Below are 23,170 nucleotides of genomic sequence, written 5' to 3' on the forward strand. Positions count from 1 at the left end.
GGGGGGAAAAACAAAACAAACAAAAAATCGTATCAGTTCACTGAAATAAGAAGTTCTTAAAATCACAGCAAAATTTCCATGATCAGGGATTTTCAACCTGGAGGTTTTGATCTCTACAGTTTGCAACTATCTTTCCCTTCTCTTATTGTTAAATGGAAGGAAGGTCCTGGCTAGATGGAAGGAAGTTGCAGGAGGTGAAGAGATCTTCATAAAGAAAAGGGAGCTGCAGCCCTGAAAAGGCTAAGAAGTCCTGTCTAAGATAATGAGTCATAAAGTCTAAGTCCAGAAGACACCACTAGATCACCTTGTCTGACTTTGTGCATATCACAGGCCACCAATACCAGCCAGCACCCACTCACTAAAGCCAACAACCAAAATTAGACCCAAGTATTACAGCCCACAGGAGAATAGGCTATTCCTCTATCCCACATAGAGAGATAAGAGGGACTGAGGTGCACCCATGCCCAAGGCCGCTGCAATGGCAGGGAAAATAACTTATTTCAGTGGTTTCATTCTGAAGAAAGGTTTATAGAGTGTCACAGCTTCCCATTACAAGGTTTTTTGCAAAGCATAATGAATACATTTTAGACTATTCCATTTACAGTCACTTTGGTTGAACGGATTGCCTCAATTTTTGATGCGTTAGCGCTCCACACCAGTTTCAGCATTCTTTCCATCTCTTGCTCTCCAGAGTTCCATCAGCTTCCTTGATGTTTGGCCCCTTTGCTCTGCTCCAGCCCCTTTTTTTTTGCTATTTCTTCCTCATCTCAAAACTGCCCTTTCTGCATTCACTGCACCAGGCCTCTCCATTTCCTGCCATTCAGCGATGCCACGGCACTTACAATTAAAGAGGAGCCTGAACCGGCACAACAAACACCTGTGAACTTGGGGGAAGTCACTTCCCAGAGGAACTCTCAGTTCTCAGACAGGTGGACAGAGTTCAGGGCAAGGAAAACAAGGAATGGGTATTTTTTTTAAAGTAAGTTTACAATTTCCTTCGCTTTTCTTCGTAGGGCCCACAAGGAATTCCTGGTGTGATGGGACCAAAAGGGGAAAAAGTAAGTCCCAACTCTTTTGGCGTTTTGTTTGTTTGTTTGTTTGGAGGGTAGGGGAAAGAGAGAGAGAGCAGGTGGCTGGGATTTTGTTTTGCTTTCAGGTTTTTGGGTTTTTTTGGTGGTGGTGTGTTTTTTGTGTGGGTGGGGGATAGGGTGACCGGATGTCCCAAATTTACAGGGACAATCCTGATACTGGGGCTTTGTCTTATATAGGGACCTATTCCCCCTCACCCCTCCCGGACCCAATTTTTCACACTTGCTATCTGGTCACCTAGTGGGAGTTTGCTTTAATGCCAGCTGGATTCCGTAGATCAGTTTCAGGCTGTAATTTAAAGCTTCAACTATAACTGTTCAGTCTCATTGTGGGCCTATTGTATAGCTTTTCATAATGACACCTTCTATATCTACAAAATGCTGTAGGAAAGGCTGATTGTTGATACCCTATGGGTGGGATTTCCAAAAGCACTTAAGGAGCACAAGTTGCATTGGAAGTCAATGGTCCCAAGTTGCGTGGTAACTTTTGAAAATCTTACCCTATTTGAAGAAACAGGAAGCAGCGCCATCCCATGCAATATCTAATATATGGATCCATTCAGATACAATAAATAGTTTTCACATTAATCTTTTTGACTTCAATTCAGCAAAATATTTAAGCACATGCTTTAGTCCACACACATTCAGCAAAAGACTTAAGCAGAAGCTTAATTTTAAGCATATACCTAACGCTAAGTATACGTTTAAGTGCTTTGCTGAATAGGGGGGGATTGCTGAATTGGGACCCAAATATAACTGAAGATGCCGTTTATTCTGTTACGTGAGTACTGTCCACTTTAGCTCATAGAGTGAAGTCCAAGACACACAGATCTTCCCAATTCCATTTTTAAGTACATTCATTTATGACCTGCTGTTCTTCACTTGGTATCTCCATGACTAATTCCTTTTTTTTCCCCTGTGGCAGGGGGAAATTGGCAGACCAGGAAGAAAGGTATGAATCAAGGTTTATAGAATCTGGTTCATGCACCAGCCTCATAGCTGACATTGGCAGCTAGTAGGGGTTGACCCAGATGTCTAATTGGAGTCTATTTGAATTCTGTGTGAAAATGGATGACAAGATATGTTCCTAACCACACTATTAAAAGAGAGTAGAGAATAACCTGAGCTAGATATTTGTGCTAAGGGAGTAGACTTTGGGAACAGTTATAAAAGCTGTAAAAAAAAAAAAATCAAAATTAAAATCCCGACTGATCCACAGAGAAACACAAGCCTAAGTCAGACACCCATTGAAAATAGGGTTCAATTAAATGACTTTTGTGTCAAAAGACAAATAACTGTTAGTGATTATACTTGAGGGGTTCTGGCACCAGCACAATATGCTGACTACAACCTTGCATTTGCTGACATGTGAGCCATGCTATATTGTCAACAGTATGTGCCCCTAAATGTCACAAAATATTTCATCTCACTGGCTAAGTGCTTCCTTTTAATGTAATTAGTTTTCAAAAGAAGCCAAAAAATCCTCTGCAGGATGAAATCAGAGATATGCAGAGATTAGGTCATTCCACCAAGAAAAGAGCCATTCTTTTAAATAATACACCGAATATTTTAACAATAGGCACAAATCAATTAATTCAAATTAATACAAAGCATGTAAATATAAGAACTATGTATATAGTATTTATTTATTTATTTAGATTTCAAATGCCAGATAGAAAAAAAATAAATGACCTGTATAACTCTGAGTTTCCCAGATAGTAATATTTCAGAGAGTGTCATCAAACATGATAATGAGATGGCATATCTTAGACACTGGAATACTTGCTCTTCTCATTAAAATCATCAGATCTCTAAAGAGAAGTGGGGCTAAATACAGTCCTAGAGTAAGTGAGCACAACTACTGAGTGAAAGCTGGCTGGCTTATTCTAAGGCATGCTGTTAGCCCTAGTGGTCTTGATTGGAGTCCTAAGGCCAGCTCCACAGCCGGTGTAAATGGATGCCGCTCCAGGATCTGGTCCTAGAGGTTTTTTACAAGTAACATAGTCATAATTAATAAAGTCTATCAATATTGTGGGTTAACATTTGAAAAAGAAAGTAAAATGAATCTATAGAAATGCAGTGTTAGTAAATGTGATTTACCAGGGGGGAAGGATAGCTCAGTGGTTTGAGCATTGGCCTGCTAAACCCAGGGTTGTGAGCTCAATCCTTGAGGGGGCCATTTAGGGATCTGGGGCAAAAATTGGGGATTGGTCCTGCTTCAAGCAGGGGTTGGACTAGACGACCTCCTGAGGTCCCTTCCAACCCTGGTATTCTATGATTCTATGGATCTAGTTTTGAGATGCCAAAAATGCAGACATTTGGTTTGTAGCTTGTTGCTTCTTTGGCTTGTAGCTTGTTGCTTCTTTTTTTTGATCAACTCCTGGCAAGCGGGGCAAGGGGGGACGAGCAGGGGCAAGGAGGGGAGAGAGTCAGGGGTGCACAGCGGGCCCACCACAGTCCCAGACTGCAGGCCCGGGGGACCTAGTCTCATAGAGTGTTGGGGTTCTTAGAGATTGGCTTGTTTTGGCCTTGTTTTGAAATGGAATTAGCTTGATTTTCGAATTATTGTGAAAGTTGGGGTGCTTATTTACCGTGTGAAAGTTGGCAACTGTGGTCTAGTTCTGTTCTCCCTTACAGTATATTTGGTTTGCATTGGTGTAACTACAAGGGGTTACTCCTGATTTAAATTGGCATACGTGAGGGCAGAATTTGGTTTACTGATCCTGTTTTTAAGGATGAATATCTTAAATTGCATGTAGAGTCTCCCATCACTGATCTATATATACTATACATACTTCCAGCACTGATATATATACTATGCGTTAGAATATATTTGTTTCTGAGAGTCCAAACTTCCCTTCTTAGACTCAACAGAAAGCATACTATGGATTCCTTGGGATTAAAAAAAAAAAAAGCCAAAATAATGTCTCAGTTGCAATTTTTTTCTTGAAGATACTGTACTGAGGATATTAAAATACTTCTTCTCTAGTTTGCATCTCATCTGTGATCGAACCCCATGTGCTGGAATGATATTAAACCCATTTTCATAATATTTGATTGTTTCCTTTTAAGGGTAGACCAGGTCCTCCAGGTGTCCCGGGAATGCCAGGACCAATTGGATGGCCTGGACCAATGGGACCTAAGGTAACATTTAAACATTTTTACTACATTGAATTTGTATATATTAAGCAGAATGGGTAATTTTTTTCTTGCCCTTCAGGAATTAAAATATGATAAATGAAAATTGCCAAATCAAGTCTAACGGAGACTTGCTAATAATCAGGGGTGCTGGAACAATTTGTACAGTGGGATTGCTGAGAGCCATTGAACCAAACTGTAAACGCTTTATATAATGGAAACCACTTCAAGTCAGGGAGTGCGATAGCAACGTTTTAGTCATGGGTATTTTTAGTAAAAGTCATGGACAGGTCATGGGCAGTAAACAAAAATTGATGGCCCTTGACCTGTCCATGACTTTTACTATATACCCCTAACTAAAACTTGGGCCGGTGCTTGGGGGTGGCGGGGGGTGATCCAGGGGTGCCATGGGTGCTGGGGGATGGTGGCCCAGGATCCTTGCTGATGCTGGGGGCGGGGTGTAGGTGGGCAGCGGCACGTGAACCAGGACCCATGCAGGGGGTGGGTGGGTGGCGGTGTGCGACTTGGGACCTGCACTGATGCTGGGGGGTGGGGCTGGCAGGCTCCCTACCCAGCTCCAACTGGCATGTCTCTGCAGCTCCTAGCAGGAGAGGCAGCCAGGGGGGTTCTGCCAGCCGCTCCCACCACAAGCACTGGCTCCACAGCTCCCATTGGCCAGGAACTGCAGCCATTGGGTGCTGCGGGAGCAGTGCCTGCGGGCGCGGAGCCCCGTGGTCCCTCTGCCGAGGAGCTGCAGGGACATGCCGGTGGTAGCCGGGAAGCCCCCCCGCCCAGGTAAGCACTGTCCTACACCCCAACCCCCAGCCCCGAGACTCCTCCCACACATCCAAACTACTGCTGCTGCTGCTGCTGGCCCAGGGGCTGCCCGGCTCGGGCACCAGCCACCGCAGAAGTCACCGAGGTTACGAAAAGTCACAGAATCCATGATTTCCGTGACCTCTGTGACAGACATGCAGCCTTAATTATAGGTCCCTCTAGCATGCACAAGATTGGTCATTTTCCTGCATGGCCATTCAGTTATCCCCTTCTTTGGACATACCACATACACTTGTTGACTGCACAGCTTTTTATTTGGGTACCTCCAGGTAACAAACTCAACTGATATCAGTGGAAGGGACCAATATCTGGGTGTACACTGATCAGATTTTTGAAATACAGTTTCATGGTTTTGTTCAATCAGTCATGATAAAAGTTTCACTTGTTATATTGTCTTTGTACTTTTGCTAGCACTACTGCTGGGGCCATGACTTCAGTTCAGTATCAACAAGGTGTTAATTATAGTGACTGTTCATAGTAAACTGCATGGAAAATCATGGGACAAGCTTTGTGTTTGCTTTAATGGAGCGGTCAGTGGTGAGTGCTCATTGTACAGAAGCTGTAGTATACTCCTTCACTGAACACCATCTTATATACAAGATGCACAGCTGTCACAATAGCTGAGATATATGTGCTGGTAACTATGCTTCTCCATTCCAAGATTACCCTGTATCTCTTCAATCCGATAAACCATTAGGCAAAAGGAACACATACAGTGGTTGCCATTAAAAAGTCAAACTGTATAACCAGCATCTCAGAGTTTCCAGTTATGTCTTGCTTTTTGTGTAGGGAGATGCTGCAGCATCTCAGATGCCACGTTGTGGTGACTGTTGGTAAATGATGACAGTGCAATGTTTCTGATTCCAAACCAAACTTGGAAAGCAGACTATAAAGGCTTCATCCAACTGGTTACTGATAAAAGTTAGGTAAGGAATATCTTGCTACTGTACATGGTAGCATCTGAATTTTGAGGCTTCCTTGAACTTAATCTGCACAATGGTCATTGGCATTAAAGGGCTCAGTGCTCCATTTGTGGTGGGAGTGGGGAAATGATCCCTCTCAAAAGTCATGATATGCACCAGTATTTTCCCCCAATGGCAGCAATGAGAATGGGAGGATTGCACAACCATCTAGCACCTCAACACTTTGAGCTCTGAGAGCAGATTAACTGTATTTTAAAAATGAAAAACTGGTTCAGTTGGCCATTTCCATCCATGAATCCTAATCCTTTAGTGAAGGGCACCTTTCTGTATTCAGACAATTTTCTCCTGTTTCATCTATTAGTGTAACTTTTACCATACCCCTTACAGACCCCACTCCTTCTCATCTTTCTCATAACTTGGCTCCAAGTCCTACCTTATTTCTTGTTCTTTTGCTTCTATCCACCTCCTCTGTTCTCCTGCTTCTTCTGTTCTTTAGATCTGTGTCTTGTTTCCTTTGTTTGTGTCTTCTACTCTTCACTTATTTCTGTTTCCCACCAATCTATGGTAAGGTTGGCTTGGCCTAAATAGATTTCTATAGGTGCCTGTTCTTGTTTCCCTAAAGTACATTCCTCTTTCTCTCCCTTTTCCACATCCAGGTCTTCTGTCTCCCATTTTCCAGCCTCCAGAGGCCTTCCTTTCCCTGAGTTATTCTTCCAGACCTTTTTCTTTCTACAAACCTCCTATGGGCTGTTTTCTCCCTCTTTCCCCATCTCCAGGTCTCCTTTCTCTTTCCTTCCTCATTAGTCCTCTTTCCGGTTTCCAGTCTTCCTTAGACATAACCTTCCTCCAGGTCTCCTTTCTCTCACATTGCTTCTCCAAGCCTTCTCTTCTGCTCCATTAACTCTCCCCTTGCCTAGGCTGCATCTGGCATGAAGATCTTGCTCACCACTGAGGCTGGAAAGGCCAAATGCACTTCCTTCTGCAGGGAGCACAAAGAGTCCAAGTTTTCCTCCCTGCTAGGGCTTCTGCTTCTGCAGTGACTCCAGATCTCACCCTTCTCAGATGCCCATCTGACAGGCAGTCAATACATTGGCTGACAACAGCCAGAGAAGAACCTGCAAAGCCATGTGTGGACACAACGGTTGCCAGCACTGCAGGGTGGTAGATGTCTGAGGCCTTGATTGACACCAAATGAAATCACTGTTAGAATAAAACCAGCTAGGTTGTATCCCTCCATACCAAGAGGATCCCAGCAGACTACAGCATTTGGTCACTATAACCCAGGGAGGTGGTATCATTAAGCACACCAGGTTGAGTCTATAAGCCTTGGCATAGGGGAAAATGCTACCTGGGATAATTTGCTCACATGTCCTTATGCAGGGTCTAGGAAAACTAAAGCATATATTACTTAGAAAGAAAATCATACCCAAAGAGCTGAGAGTGGAAGGAATGAGAAAATGCCTGATGACTCAGGCTAAGTCAGTTGGCAGTATACAGTTTGGATTTACACTATAAAACTACACTGAGGGTTGTTAAAGTCAGGCATGTTTCATACATTTGACGCAAAAACTGAATCATCAGTTGTTCCAATATGACACCTTTCAAGAGCCGCAGTTGTTAACTCTCTCTCTCTTTTTTTTAACTCCTTTAGGGTGAAAAGGGGGATTTGGGTGTGATGGGATTGCCAGGTACAAGAGGACCAATTGGCTCAAAGGTTTGTTAACCCCGCTGCTATATATTCAGACATTGGTTTCTAACACTGTGTTTGCTTCCCTCATGAACTGGTTAGAAAGCACTTGTGGAGATTTTGGTTCTGTTTCAAATAACAGTAGGGTTTGGGGTTTTCTTTTAAATACAATTAAAACCACAAGATTTTCTTGTTGAAGCTAAAAAAGGTTGTGCAATATGGCATGCTGTGGCTACTTTCCTAGCTTCTTACTCCAATGTTTTGGTGTAAATCAATGTAATTGGGAAGAGATTCGTTTTTAGAGCAAAGCACATGTAACCCATCCCATTATTTTCCCTCCAGTCTTGTAAGATTATGTGGGCAAATTCATCCTCTGTTATAACCATTCACTCTCGTTGCTGTGTTTAATAGTGGGAAGAATTTGGCCCATGTAGACGATGGTGTCTCTGGATATTAGATTAGATTAGCTTGTGGCTTCTGAATGTATATGTGTATGACACAAAATATGAGGGAACGGGAAAAGGTAAAATATGAGGTCTCTTCTCTGATGACTTAATCCTTCCCTCAAAGGTGCTGAAACCTGTTTCTCTTGTGGGAGAGGAAGGCTCTAATGGGGGCACCCTGTTATGTTATGAGGCTAGCTCATTCGGATTCCTGGACTGGATATTGGAACAACCAAAGAGTAGATTGCCATCAAGACTATGTGGGCTTAGTGGCAGGTGTGTGAATACCCCAGTAATTCAGACACAATCAGTCACAGTTATTCTGCTCACTATGGAGTCTCAGTACCTAGATTCCAGGAATTTCCAGACTTGCCTGGGATGCTAATTATATGAAGAGCCAGAACTTTCTTTCTGAGCAAAACTTTGGGTCACTTATTTGCTTTACATTTGTGATACCATGTAACTCACGAAAGCTTATGCCCAAATAAATTTGTTAGTCTCTAAGGTGCCACAAGTCCTCCTTTTCTTTTTGCGAATACAGACTAACACAGCTGCTACTCTGAAACATGTTGGAAATAGAGCACTGTGTACTAGAGCAGCCAGTTAACATTTGTGCTGTAATAAGAAAAGGAGTCCTTGTGGCACCTTAGAGACTAACAAATTTATTTGAGCATAAGCTTTCGTGAGCTACAGCTTACTTCATCGGATGCTGTAGCTCATGAAAGCTTATGCTCAAATAAATTTGTTAGTCTCTAAGGTGCCACAAGGACTCCTTTTCTTTTTGCAAATATAGACTAACACGGCTGCTACTCTGAAACCTGTCATTTGTGCTGTAATACTTCTCAGGGCATTTCCTCTGTGTAAAAGTCTGCAAACTGTTCAGCATGTGGTGCAGGATATGAAGACTGTGCTGCCCACTTGGCTCTGAAGAGAGAAGGGGACAGGAGAACAGATATTTGGCCTTAGTAACTATATTTTTTGTAGAATGTAAATTTGCAACAGTTAAAGAAATAAAAAACAAAGAAAGCAGTAAACTGCCTAAATGCTCCCATGCCCTCCCATGACACATAGACACTGAGGATAGGCCTTGTGTTCAGTGTTAGAGTTGAACTAATATCTTTAACATGACAGGAATAGCACAATCTCTCTCATGCAACCAACAAGGGTTTCCAAATATGACCCGAACTCAAATGTCAATTCTACGCTGACCAATGCAGAGAGTGTGTTATTTCATCCTGCTCTTTACGTCACTACCTTACTCAAAAACGGAGCAGGAAAGATGAAATAGATGCAGTCGTTTTAGTCTGGGAGCATAGTATAGTAAAATTTCATTACCTGGACAAGTTAGTGATAGAAAGGGAAGGTGAGTGTCATTTGATTTGTAAAAATCTACAGAGGCATCATTTCAATGGTGTCACTCTCTGCAGCATGGCAGGCCCTCTGCCCACCCCTTCCCATGGTCTTTTCGCACCAGTTCCTCAAGTTATGGAAATTTTGATAGTACAATGTCATTGGAAATTAATTGAGTTGGGTATTATTTCAATGCCCTTTCTACCACAAATACAATGACAAACCTGGAACAAGTATGTGGATGTATATTGAAGAAAATATTTAAAAATCAACTTTTTCTAATTATGCTCTCACACAGGGATGCGTTGCTTACCTAAAAAAGACATTGATCATTAGTAATCCTAGGGAAATTAGCCTTGACATGTAGGACTGGAAACATTTATTCATCAAAGTCAGCAGCATTGTCTCTGTCCAAGGCACCTCTGCTAGACACATTATCACACAAGTTGTCCTCATCTGCACTGCACTCACACATCTCTGTACAAGGCAGGCTGCTGGCCAAACATTTGCGGGCTGGTGAGCATCTGGTCTTTGCACACAAGCATTTGATTAGCTGAATAATTGATTCAGGAATGCATGGTATTTCACACACAACTGATGTGATCAGTCCATCCTTACAGACCCATCCATGCCCAACAGAGGAGGGCAGTTTTGGATGTGCTTGATCATCCTGGAGTCCTTCCATTACTTGATAATTTGCCCTCTTGATAGCAGGTATAAACACACCCCTTGTCAGTGGCAATTTTTCTCCATTTGCTTCTTGGAAAACATCCACCAACCTAGCTGTGCAAGTGTCATTATGTTGGCCATCAAATGATAAACTCAGCATGCGAATGATTCCAAGTGCATTTGACCTCATCAGTAACTGTCTCAGCCCGGCTGAACACCTTCACAGTGAAGAGAGAGTCTATGGAGGCTGAATCAAATGCATTCCAGTAAAATAATTTGAGATCTCCAGCCAACCTTGCAGGAGTGTCACATCCTGTGGCTTTTAAGGTCTGAGTGATAGGGACACATCTCTGAGGGCGGACAGTGATTCTGTTCTCCAGCAGCAGGCACAAAAACAGAATCTTGCTGAAGTCTGGGGTAGTGTCTCACAGAGAGCATTAGGACATCTGTGTCTTGTGCAAAAATCCGAAGTTTAGTAGCATTCCTCTCTGTGGCATTGACAGCATGCAAGATAATTTTAGCATCAGCCTCCTCATGATACTACAAAGAAACTCCACTGAACAGTGCAAGGCAGCAGCTTCATTATGCCATGTGATGATGAAATTCTTTGAGCAATTCTTCACATGCTGGAGCATTTCTCCTGCAAGGTATGAGGTTAACTTGTACTTCATGCAAATATGAGACAGTAGCTTCTTCATTGTGACATTGGAGGTGTTTGTGAAGTCAGTGATTTTGTATTGGACAGGTTCAATACCATGAAGTGTCTTCTTTCTGGTCATAGTTTTAATTGAATCCTCTGCATACACATCAAACACAAGGAGAACTTTGTCAAAAGTCCAGTATTTACTTTGTAGCCTCATGATGAAGTATTCAGCCAAATCTTGGCAGATATTAACTGTTTCTGGTTTGATGAGAGCTTGTACCTCAGCCATGCCATCTATGATTGCTATGCTGAAGGCCTCTGCTGGCATAAGGTATTAGTCACACTGTTAGTAGGTTCTGGCTTAGGAAGAGCATGCACGATGTGCATTAGTTTGCTGTTCACCTGACATATATATGTTATTCTATTTCATTTGAACATGGATCGTGATACCATGGAAAACTTCTACGTTCCCAAAGTCTCGTGTAGATCAACATCCCAATGAGATCTGGACACGATCAGGAGATGAGCAAACAATGACCTGTCTGTGGTTCGCTCTGTAGTAGTCCCTGCCACCTTCACTCTGACTTTCTTCTTTGCATTAAATCACAGCTTTAATCTGTTCTTCTTGACGGGAGCCCTTAGATTGATGGAGCCTTGGATATTCTGTTGGGTTTTGAAGGCTTCAGACCAGACATGACCCAAAATATCCCTTCAACTGACATCTCTAGCTAGCTCATCACTGAAGACTGCTTTCGTCATGATATTGAGGCGCTCAGGTCCATCATACACAAGTGCGTTGCCAGTGTGAGTAAGCTTGTCCTGTAGCTTTAAAATAGCCCCTTTTGGCATTTAACAGCACCTAATAAGTCTATATGGTTCTTGGTTATTTCTAGGAAAGTCATCTCAGCCACACATAATGTTTTGTTCAAAATTCAATAGAGTTCTGGGGTTGTCAGGAAAAACTGGGGAAAAGGATTTGGATGCTGTGTTATGCCTACCGGCCCCTCAGTGATGTTCATTGCTATGTTTCCATGCCCTAGGGCTTTCTCTGAACCAAGTGCACAGCAACTGCTGACCTTTTAACAACCCAATTTCCTCTTTGAAATTCCTCCCATATGTCAGGATCAGACTTTTCTCTTATTTCAGGAAGGTACCAGGCTATCAATGCAGAATAGCTGGTTAAATCTAAAGCAAAAAAGTATTTCACAAAATCTTCCAGGGCTGAGAGGTGCAAATTCCAATTAGCAGTCCTGCCAGATCAGATAAAGAGCAGCAAAGATTTGCCCACAGCTGGTATTTGTCCCAGCATCTTCAACTTTTCCTGGTACTCGATGTATTTCCTTTCCCGCCTTGCCAAATTCAATGTATGTATACACTTCTTTTAGTGTGTAAGGTGCCACTGAACATTGTGTTTAACCAGCTCCTCCAAGATTCAGCTACTAGTCGCTACTCTTCATCTCCACATTGATACCTAAAAATGAGCAAGACCAAGGTAAAAACAAGAGTTGTGTAATAAAATATGTTGGGATTGTAATTCATTATATTATGTAATGTACGTTGTGTAACTATATGCAAACCATTTGCAGATGAATTCCAGTAATGTCTGGCTGAATGCTGACGTCCAAACTAGTGCCCCATTACAACTTTTTTGGCATAATTAATAAAGCTGATCATCAATATCACTGTGAACTGCCTCTTTTTTTACCAGTCATGGCAAATCAGCTTGGTTGGCCTTCCATTTTATAGTACCGTGCAACATTAAAAATAAATAAATCAGGTATCATGTCCTAAGCAATAACTGATAGCACAGTACTATCAGTCAAGGGCCACAACTTAACTGTGTTAGGGCCTCATATTTGACACACCCGTGTTAAAGTATATTTTTTTTTAAATGGATTTTTAAATATTTTCTCAAATACATATTTACATAATTATTCCAGGCCGTATGTGGTACCATTGTGTTCACAGTCGAAAGCGGTTTCAAATGATGCACAATTCAACCCATTCCTGATGATACTGTATTATCAGAACCTAAGGACCTGGTGCTGGAGGATGGGGATGAGAGAGGGCAAGTCCACCTGCCACGCTGCAGAGGGTGACACCATTGAAATTATGATTGTGTAGATTTGTATGAATAAAATGACACCTCCCTTAGCTTTCTGCCCCTAACTTAGCATGGAATTATGCATGCTCCCAAGCTATTTGTTGGGTATTTCTTAAGAAGGAAAAACTAAACGTCATCGTAATCTTCACATTGGAAGCCAACTAAAACGTATTTTAGGGACTTCACTTTATATATTTGCCACTTAGGAGAAAAAAAAAGGTGATTGGGAAATTATTTCTAAAATGTCTTGGGGTTATTAATTGCAGAGACTGAATAAGATTTAATTAAACCAGTAATTGCATTTGCTTTCTGCTCTTTTAGTTTTTAAAGCAATTTCAAACATGATTAGTGTGCTTGCTTTACCTGCTGGCTTTTTCATGCTGTCTTTTGGGCTGGAATATCTTGCCTTTGTCTTGTACCTTCATAGCTATACTTTTTCTCTGCTCTCTTACAATCTACAAAGAAAACATTTGGATTTAGAAGTTGAGGCAACTAATTATTTAAACTTCCCCCCCCCCCCCGACTTTTAAATTTGCAAGATGTGAATTCACTTCTTGGAAGATCTAGAAAATGTGAAGCTGTAAAATGTCTCTCTTTCCCTTTTAGGGTTATCCTGGGAGTAGAGGAGAAAAGGTCAGTGTTGCAATAACTTAAAAATTGAAAGCAATAATGGAAACTATTGTAGAAATATACTATACACCATGAACAGGTTGAGATGCTGAGGATGTGAAATCAGAAGGTCCTATGAAAGGAGAGTGGTATTAAGACTTGTACTGAGAAGAAAGATAGGCATGTGGTGTAAGCACTGGGCTGAGCTCCCAAAGCACTGGATTCAATTCCTAGCTCTTCTTTAGACTCCCTATTTGAACTTGTGAATCATTTTCTCTCTCTATTCCTCATCTGTAAAATGAGCATAGTAATCCCTCCTTTGTCTATCATCTGTTTAGATCATAGGCTCCGGGGGGGGGGGGGCGGGGCAGAGAAAGTCCCTTACCATGTGTGAAGATGGTGCATAGCACAATGTTTGTAGCCTCCAGACTAGAGCCGGTTGAAAAAATTCAAGTTTAGCAAATGTGCCCTTTTTTCCAATGAGTTCTAATCTAGATACTGCTGTAATATAAATATTAATAATAAGGAAAGTTTTTAAGTGAATTTGTAATCTGCTGTCTGCCACACACTGTGAATGTTACTATATGTTACTAAATTGCCTTCGCCTGCTTAATGCTTCACACAGACAAGAAAAAAATCCCCTATGAAACGGTAACAATTGTCTTTATTTCTACCATTTTCCCCCCAGGGAGCCAGAGGAGAGAGGGGTGACAAAGGCCTTAAAGGAGACAAGGTACGTATTTTGGTTTCACAGTGGCTTTAAATTAAACCTGAGCAAACATAAACCAGTCTAAAAATCCTTTTCAAATGGTTTTAGCTGATAATATCACATTGTTCTGAAAATAAACTAAGATTTGATGATGTGGATTTTTTACCATAAAATTAAATTCCCAACCACATAGAATGTGAATCCCTCCCGATGTAAGTACAGGAATCTGATTAATGCTTTGGGCCTTGTCCAGATCAAAATATCAGTGGTCTTTTGGGGTAAATGAGGTTCTACATAGTAGTCACAAAAAATATTTGTTAGCTATACATGGCCTAACAGTAATCATCGCCTTCTTGTGCCAGGCATTTGTAGAACTGCTGCTAAGAAGGAGAGTTCACAGAAATGCCTCCATCACTGACCCTAGAGTAATTCTTGGGTTATATGGCCCCTTCATCAGTCAGCTAGGAGGAGGAGTTTCAGGGACCTTTACATTTCAGCCAGTGAGTGAAGAATATTCTCCCATGTTAGGATGCTGGGACATGTTGAGCATATTGGATTGTGTTAAGACCCTCGAGATCTCTCATTCTGGCTAATTAAAAGAGCCACACACAGCCCTGGCCACCAGGGATTTTTCATCTTCAAGCTACTTGTGGCACAAAGAGGCTGCTGCCCGTTTATAATGAAAATGTGTCTGGACAAATTGTCTGGCTACAAAACCTCAATACATTGTCTCCTTTGGAGTATATCAAAACAAAAACTGATGCTATGCTGTCAAAGATCACTCAGCATGTTTTGGATTACTCTCATCTTTTGCTTTACAGGGATATATAGGTTTCCCTGGAATGCTGGGGCAGAAAGTAAGTAAACATGATATAGGGTCTGCTTAGAAATTTGTGTAAGCATCCACATAGACACTTGGTTCATTGGGTGGTTTCAGCAGCATCTAAGTTCCAGAACCATGGAACTTGGTCATAGGGTGTCAAAAAATTGAGAGTTTCATTTTAATCAGTTGACCAGTATTTTGCATCCCTTGAACCAAACCCTGCAGTCTTTTTATTTTAGGTGAAGACTGCAGGTTTTGGCTAAGGTGAGTTATTTTTTTCATTTCTCTTTTCAGGAATATTTATTTGATCAGAAACTTGCCCCCACTTTAAGTTTCCAAACTCTTGTTTGTGACTTCATAGCCAACCCAATTGCATGATGTTATTAAACATCTCTATTAAATAGTATTCTGATTTAGAATGACCCGCTTCTAAATAGCTGTGCTTACCCTGATTGGCTTTGGTACCTCCATTTATCAAGAACTAGACAAATAATTATAATTCAGATTTAAAGATTGTTTTATGGGCAGAATCCTTAAAGGAAGGTCTATATGTAACAATCATAATCCCATTTTGTCTGGGAAATTAGGTTAAGAAAATAATGACTACTTCCGAGGGGGATAGCAGAGGAAAGAGGGTTGTTCACCTGATCACCTTTCTTACTGGTGATTTTATTACTTATGGATCCTTGCAGCAAACCTAGATACTTCTAAATGTGTCAGAAAGAGGGTTGTTAGCCAAGTTGCCTGGATAACCCCATGTCTGCTAACCTGTTTCTAATTTCGCCAGCTGGCTTCTTCTTTAGATGAGGGACGTTTCTGAGGGATTTTGGGTAAAAAAATAAGTTCAAATTTTAAAGTATTTTTTTTAAAGTATTTAGTTATAACCACAAACTGGCAATATATTTTACAACGACAGTGGTATTCTCTTAGGGCCAGACTGTGCACATAGAGTAATAGTGTACATAGAACGTACTGAATTACCTGCTGTGTCGTATAAGACACATATTACCAATTTAATACATATTTATATCTTAAGTCCTGCTTCTTTTCCCTCCCACCCCCGACTCCCAAAGGGAGAAATGGGTCCAAAGGGAGAACCTGGAGTGCCTGGGCACAGAGGACCTATTGGAAGACCAGGAAAACGAGGCAAACAAGTAGGAACCCTACATTTTCTCTTTACGAGTTTTCTGGGATTTGTGTGGTTGTGACGAGTGACTAGATCCTCTGTCATTTCATGCACCAATATTTTGTTACATTGATTCTCTCCACTTTTTCTGCATAGAAATTGGATGATTTTGAATATATATAGGTGGGGGGGGGTGTGAGCACACACGTGTGTGTGTGCATGCATACAGTATATAATGTAAGTGTTCTACTTGTGTAGGAGTTCAAGACTGGCCAGTCATACAGTCAGAATTTGAAGGTCGAAGGTCAGGCTGTATGTTATCTGAAATGTAATTTTTCCTAGATTGATAAGATTTTGGTTGAGACAGGGCTGTGATCTTCCCTCTGAGTGCCAAGCTGCATGGCAGGGGTGTAGTTCTTACAGCTGATAGGCTCCACACCCCTGCCCTCGTTGACATTTCCCTGTCAGAGCTGGCAGCGAGGGTATCCCCGTTCTGACTCTCCACTCAATTGAGGGCCTGGTTCTCTGGTCCCACTGAGGTACAGTCAGCACAGGACAGGACCCAAAGTGTTGGGAGCAACAGTGGAGCCACAAAAAACCTTTGTGGCTCCCCAATACTGAGGCTGGCTTGGAGTCAAGGCTGCTCTAATTTCCCCCCAGATGTCAATAGCCCAAGGGATGGTTATGGCAGCCAGGGATACCCAGCATGTAGTGATACTCCAGCCATACTGTTGCCATTGGGGGCTGTGAGAAGGGGTGGCACTAGATTCTTCAGGCTAAGACAATTCTTAGCCAGCCAGGTAAGCTGGCTTTATGGACCTGTTGGGGCACTGGCGAGGCCATAGTGAAGGCCAGCATCTGGTCCTTAGTCTCCCCAACTAACTTTCTCACCCACATGGAGTTGGGAAGCCACTGTACATGATCAGAGCATCCCTAACATCTGCCCTCAGCAGCAGAGTGGGGCAGAGTTCATTGGCCCTGGTGTAAACACTGCACGGTATCCCATTTCCACTCTAAGGAAAGGTTTTGGAAGTAACCAATTGGAGGAAGCCTTTATATTCTGCTTTCCAAGTTTGGTTTGGAATCAGAAACATTCCACTGTCATCATTTACCAGCAGTCACTACAACGTGGCATCTGAGATGAAAACAAACTATCCAGTGGTGCAAAATTAGAAATATGTGTAGGAAATAGCAACGTTACTCTCAACCTGGAACAAATACGTCGAGGGGGTAATGCTACTGGTTCCACAATGTAATGATTGGCACGCTACATTCTGAATCCAGCAAACTGCGTTCAAATCTCAGCGGCACTTAAAAGCACTTTTAGTGGCTCTGTCGTGCATTGGACTTCTAGAGCTGGGAGGGCATTCAAAGACTGTGGGTTTGAATCCCACCAGAATTGCACTTCTAGACCCTTCCTTGTTAGCCCAGTGGTGAGTATCCCTGCCTGTCATGTTGGAGGCCAGAGTTTTATTTCCTGATGGGAAACTGCAGTTTTTGAGGGCGGAGTAGATGATGATCACAGTGGTCCCTTCTGGCCTTCTAATCTATGAATGAATATAAAATACAAATAATTAGTAAGAGGTAGAAAGCTGGAAGGCAGTAATGCTGAAGTAAATGGGGGCTCTGGGTTGTGTATCCAAAGGTGTCAGGTTATAATCCATCTCCTATGGTTCTGGCACGACCGCCATGCCTAGAATACTGCATTCAGCCCTGAGCACCACATTGCAGAAATATATCAATTGGAGTTCAGCGAAGAGCAAGAAAGATAATTAGAGCCTGGAGGAACTGATTTATGAGGGAAGATTAAATATATTCAGCTTGGCTAAACAGTGACCAGACTCAGAGAGAAACTGCTTGTGTGCATTGGAAAAGAGCCACTTGGCACTCTAATGGACTAGATTAATACATTGTGGACTCACAAGAACCATTGGTTTGTACTTCAAAAACACAGTAATGTTACTGTGTAAGCACTAAGCATGCCTCCAGTGCCATTTTAAATTCCAATCCTGCAACTGGATCCACATGGATAGACCCTTGTGCCTAGGCATGGCCCCCTTGAGTTCAAATGGTCTTTGCATGGGTCTCTGTCCACACAGATCAGACTGCTGGGACGTCTGAGGTTACCACACCTCAGTGTAAAGAAAGGAAGCTGTTACAAAAGATTCTTACGGTCTCTTCCTCTTTATGGAGTAGATCCTGAGATCGCATTGATTAATCATCCTAGTTACATGTATGGAACCAATCATCATAGTACTGCATACAAAGGATAAATCCATGCACTCTTAAAATGGTGACGGAGGGCACGTAGCAACTTTTAAAATGAAAATAATTGAAATCTGATACAGGATTAACCAGATGAAATAATATTATAGTAACTTGTTCTTTTTGGGGGATTCAAAATAATTATATATATAGAACAAACATCTTCAAATTCTTTGGGATCAGGTGTAAAACCTGATAATTGTATACGGAAGTTGATGCAAGCTTCTCCAATACAAGTTGTATATGTTTCTCCAAGTAATTAGAAGTATTACATTAATTATGAACTCAGAAGAGCTAATATGCATCATCAGTTGCATTTTTAGTACTTTTCCTCGTATTGCTCCCTTTACAGCCTGAACAAATTTTAAACAATAATATTTGCATACAGTTGCAGGAGCTCCAGCAGTTCCTTTGTAGAAGCTTATGTTCAATGGCCAGTTGCAGGTATTTTATTTGCAAGATGGTTACACCCAGCACTGAAAATCTGAATCATTGGTCTGATTTGCTGGTGGTGCAGTGTCAGTAGGAATAAGTCCATGTGAGATAATGCCTTACCATGTGGGAAATTTTTAAATACCAGTTTTTTGCAGGGTTAATCCTAAAAATAGAATACAAACTAAATGTAGAATATGCAAAATAGGTCTGTCGCATGATATGGAGAGAAGAATTTTGCCCTTTCAGATGTGAATTTTTAAAAGTTGCTATGTACCCTCTGACATCTTTCTTACACTGTGTTAATTTGTCCCACCAGAAGGAACGGGCACAGATGTCAGCCTCTGATGCCTAAATAGAGAGAAGGCACAGTGCTCACAGTTCTGCTTTAATACTTGGAGTTGCAGTAACTTTTGATCTTACCAGTTTTTGAGCTTGGGAGCTTTGTCACATTAAGTAGTATTTTACTCAATAAGTAATCCCATTGATTTATAGGAGTACTTGTGGTGTAAAGTACCATTCCACAAGATTACAGGTACTTTAATCTGGCCTTAAATTAGAAGTCAAAATCCCATGTTTGGACATTAGCATCCGAGTACTCTCTGGGTGTCTAAATGTTAATTTGAGCACTAACCTTAGTTGTTGAAAATTGGGTTTCCCTCTTTGTTGTTGATCAACTAAACTGATATTTTTATTTTCTCTTTTTTAAAAAAACTTTGTTGTTGTTTTAAGGCTTTGCTGGCCTGTTATATGTGTTGCTTGTGTTAAATGGGAAATCTGTATTTAAATGGCTATTTGTTAAACAGAGAAGATAGCTTTCACCCTCACAGAGCTGTTTCCTGTCTCCAGAAACAGCTGACATCCCTGTATAAATGTCTGCATAGCAGCTAAATTAAGAAAGTGTTACTTCCAGTTCCATTCTGAGATCCATCTTGATTATCTCATTGGCTTCTTCAGTTGTCTGCTGAGTCTTCAGGGGCATATCCATTCTGAAAAGACAGGCAGACTGTGGAACTCAGAAGTCACAGCCTTGCTGCTCACAAACTGACATAAAAAGGACCATTCCCTCAGTTTTGCAGCATGGAAATTGACACTAAGTAGCCAATCCAGGATTTCAATGTTGACAAGGTAGAATGTCTTATATCGATCATGAGCGAATAGTGTTACTTGGAAAAAGGCCCTTCTAGAGGGCTGGTTCCCTGCATCTGGGAAGATTAAATTTTGTCTTTGAGAAGAGCTTTCCCGAGTGCTGTAGGGATTTGTGAAAAGAAACAAGGCAAAAGACATTCAAGTGTAAATAATTGTCCTGGTTTGCTCTATCTGCATCGAGCAAGGAGCATTAGTTGATTGTTCATCCAGTGTATTGCACATGGAAATCAAGCACCTCTCAGACAGCCAGTATATGACAGTTTATTTCCTCTGCCATATATTCATTTTGAGGGGGAGGGAGGTTTCCTAGGAAGTTTCTTGGTTGCTACTCAATTTTTTATTCTTGTGCTCTGCCAGTTTTGTATACCCATTGCATAATGTGAGCAATTTTGCCCATCACCATCAATATTCACATGGACACTAAGGTTCATTGGTGAAAAAGCGACTATTTAAACAAAGTGAAATATTGCATTAATTGTGGATGGGCCCTGGCTATAGATACCGCAGATGACATTTAAAGTTATCCATGGGATACAGAGTATTATATAACACAAAATTATTTTAGTATGCATGGCTATGTGTACTCTCCGTTACTCTGAAACAAGACATGCAGTGGCCTGTCGTTATCCTCTGAACGCACGTTACCCTAGAATTACACCATCTCATTGGAATTCATCACCTTTGGGATTAAAGGAAAGTTAATACAATATATACAGTTTTTACCATGCAAAATGGTGTGTCTTGTTGTATCAAGGTCATACCAGTTATGTAAACCATGGACTAAGTGATGCACCATGGAATTCTGGATCCGTTTTTAAAAAAAAAAGAGAGAGAGAAACGTAAACCTCAGGTACCGTACAGATAAGATAAATATAACTATCTTAAATAAGTGCCATCATATTAAATTCAGAAACATCTCTAATAGGAAACTGGGTCTCTGAGCAATTTGGATTTGATCTATTTTTCTAACTGGCATTTCTTTTTTATTAACATCTGCATGGGTGCTTTTAAAGCGTATGAAAGAGACAGTACTGGCTAGAGACAGGCAAAGAACTGGCAGATGCTGTGAAGTCCTAGGGCAAAATTTTCAAATGGACCTAAGTGAAAGTCAGTAGGACTCGAGCTCCAAATTAGATGTATAAATAGGACTTAGGTTCCTAAGTGGCTTTTGAAAAAATTAACCCCAAAAAGTGACAATAAAAATGGCATCCTGGGGTTCCACGTTTATTGTGTCTCATTGATTCCAAGATCAGATTTGCTCCATTTACAGGTGAAAAGAATTTTTTTCTGCCAGCCCTGAAAACTCAGCCTAGGCAACAAAAATCAAGCTTCCCTCCTTGTGCATTATAACCAGTTGTAAAAGTTCTGCAGGACAACCCCACTGTCATGTCAGCAAATTATATCCTCCTCCGTCACCTCAGCACAAGCCCAACCATCAAAGGGTTTGCACCAAGTATAGACTGGAATTCGGTAAACAATTCTGTAGATGATGCACAAGGAGCAGTAGAATCCAGCTCACTCTGCGTTGCCTCCTGCATGGCTAACAGGAGTGAACCCTAATTTCAATCACTCACATCAGCAGAGATGACTTTGACTACACACAGAGAACAGATCTAGTTAGAAAGATGGCGCCACTTTTACATAGTCTAATCTCAGAGCAGAATCACAGTAGGACTTTCCTCCTCATTCATATATGAGAATAAGGTAGGTTTCCCCTTCCAGTGTCCCCATGCATGGCGAGCATGAAGTGTACGATGTATGTGTTTCTGCTTTGTTTATGTTAAATGTAGTATACACTAATTTGCTGTGTCATTAATGAATGTTTTTCATATGCTAGGGACAAAAGGGAGATATTGGACCTGCTGGAATTATGGGTCCACCTGGCAGGCCTGGTCCTTCAGGTCAACCAGGTCCACCAGGACCTTCAGTATCAGGTAAGAGAGGCCACTCTTAGCAGCTATCTTCCCCATCTTCCCTCCCTCACCCCCTCTTCTAGCCTGTATCATGTTGTTAAACAGGTATTGGTACAGAAACTTCCATGACATTTTGGTTGTTCAGCCGCAAGCTGCCTGGGTTGAGGAAGAGACTTCCCCTGTGGGCAGGTTGTTCCACGATTGTCCATTATGCTGGTTCTACTTCCTCTGAAGCATCTGTTATGGTTGTTAATATTTAAATAAAAACAGATAATCTGGCTCATAAGATTCCCTAAAGACACTTAACTGTTAATATCAACTATTGCAACTTCGGTATCAGCTTTTATGTTGTGGCAAATGTCTAGCTTTCTTCATCTCCAAAGAGAAACAAAGCTGCCTAGGATTTGTGTGAATTTGTATAATATTCAGTAATAAGACTCTTCCTCCCTCCCCCAATCTCTGCCATATACCTGAGCACAGAGGCATTTGCAGCACACATGATAGAGAAAGTTCTTATCCTAAAACCCCATCCTGTGGTGATGGGCTTGAGGAAGAGGAAAAGCTATGGCAGCCTTGGAGGATTAGTCAGTCCTCATAGTAGATCCTGGGAGACAGGAGCCTTCCTCCTCAAAATGTTCCAGCTTACAAAGCAAGATTGATCCTTCTAATCACCTGGTGCAGCCCCACCCTGCACTGCTCTGCAAAAGAGAAGCATATCAGATATAAGTGATGCCACAATAACAGCTGAGAAGGGGGGGGAAATGGGAGAGATGAAAAGGAGTCTCTCTCTCCTCATGTGTGATGCAAATGCCCTTGCAGTCTCTGCATTTTGTGTGTATTGCAGAGATAAAGGCAGAGGTTGGGGGATGGAGGAAGGAAGAACCATATTATTGAAAAATATACAAATTCAAACATATGAATTCACTCAAACCCTAGGCAGATTTCTCTCTCTTTGGAGATGACAAAATCTAGACATGTGGGACAACACAGAATCTGATACTGAGGCAGCAATAGTTGATATTAACAGTCAGGTTTTTTTCCCTAATGATTTTATAATGAAGCATAAAAAAGTATGTTCGGTTTTTTTTTTTACTAAAACAAATGGCTGGAAACCAAGAGTGTCTCAGATGGGCACCAGCTGGTTGTGCTGCTGCTCATCTGCTCAGTTTTCTCTTTCCCTTTGCCGCCTCTTGGCTTATTCAGTGGGCGAGAGTTACCTTCTCTGCAGTGGCTTGGAAACAGTACACTTATGGCGCTGGTGG

At 41.5% G+C, this 23,170-nt stretch overlaps 1 protein-coding gene across 1 annotated transcript in view; it reads left to right on the forward strand.

The window, feature by feature from the left end:
* The window catches only part of COLQ (collagen like tail subunit of asymmetric acetylcholinesterase), a 67,966-nt gene that overhangs the window by 34,179 nt on the left and 10,617 nt on the right, over positions 1-23,170 (forward strand). Inside the window, exons 4-12 of the mRNA XM_007053250.4 lie at positions 1,014-1,058; positions 2,014-2,040; positions 4,161-4,232; positions 7,638-7,700; positions 13,489-13,515; positions 14,180-14,224; positions 15,022-15,057; positions 16,097-16,177; positions 21,833-21,929. Of these exons, the coding sequence (XP_007053312.1) occupies positions 1,014-1,058; positions 2,014-2,040; positions 4,161-4,232; positions 7,638-7,700; positions 13,489-13,515; positions 14,180-14,224; positions 15,022-15,057; positions 16,097-16,177; positions 21,833-21,929 (493 nt within the window). The remainder of the gene's footprint in view (positions 1-1,013; positions 1,059-2,013; positions 2,041-4,160; positions 4,233-7,637; positions 7,701-13,488; positions 13,516-14,179; positions 14,225-15,021; positions 15,058-16,096; positions 16,178-21,832; positions 21,930-23,170) is intronic.

Source organism: Chelonia mydas, chromosome 2, assembly GCF_015237465.2.
Source record: "Chelonia mydas isolate rCheMyd1 chromosome 2, rCheMyd1.pri.v2, whole genome shotgun sequence".
NCBI classification, from domain to species: Eukaryota; Metazoa; Chordata; order Testudines; family Cheloniidae; genus Chelonia; species Chelonia mydas.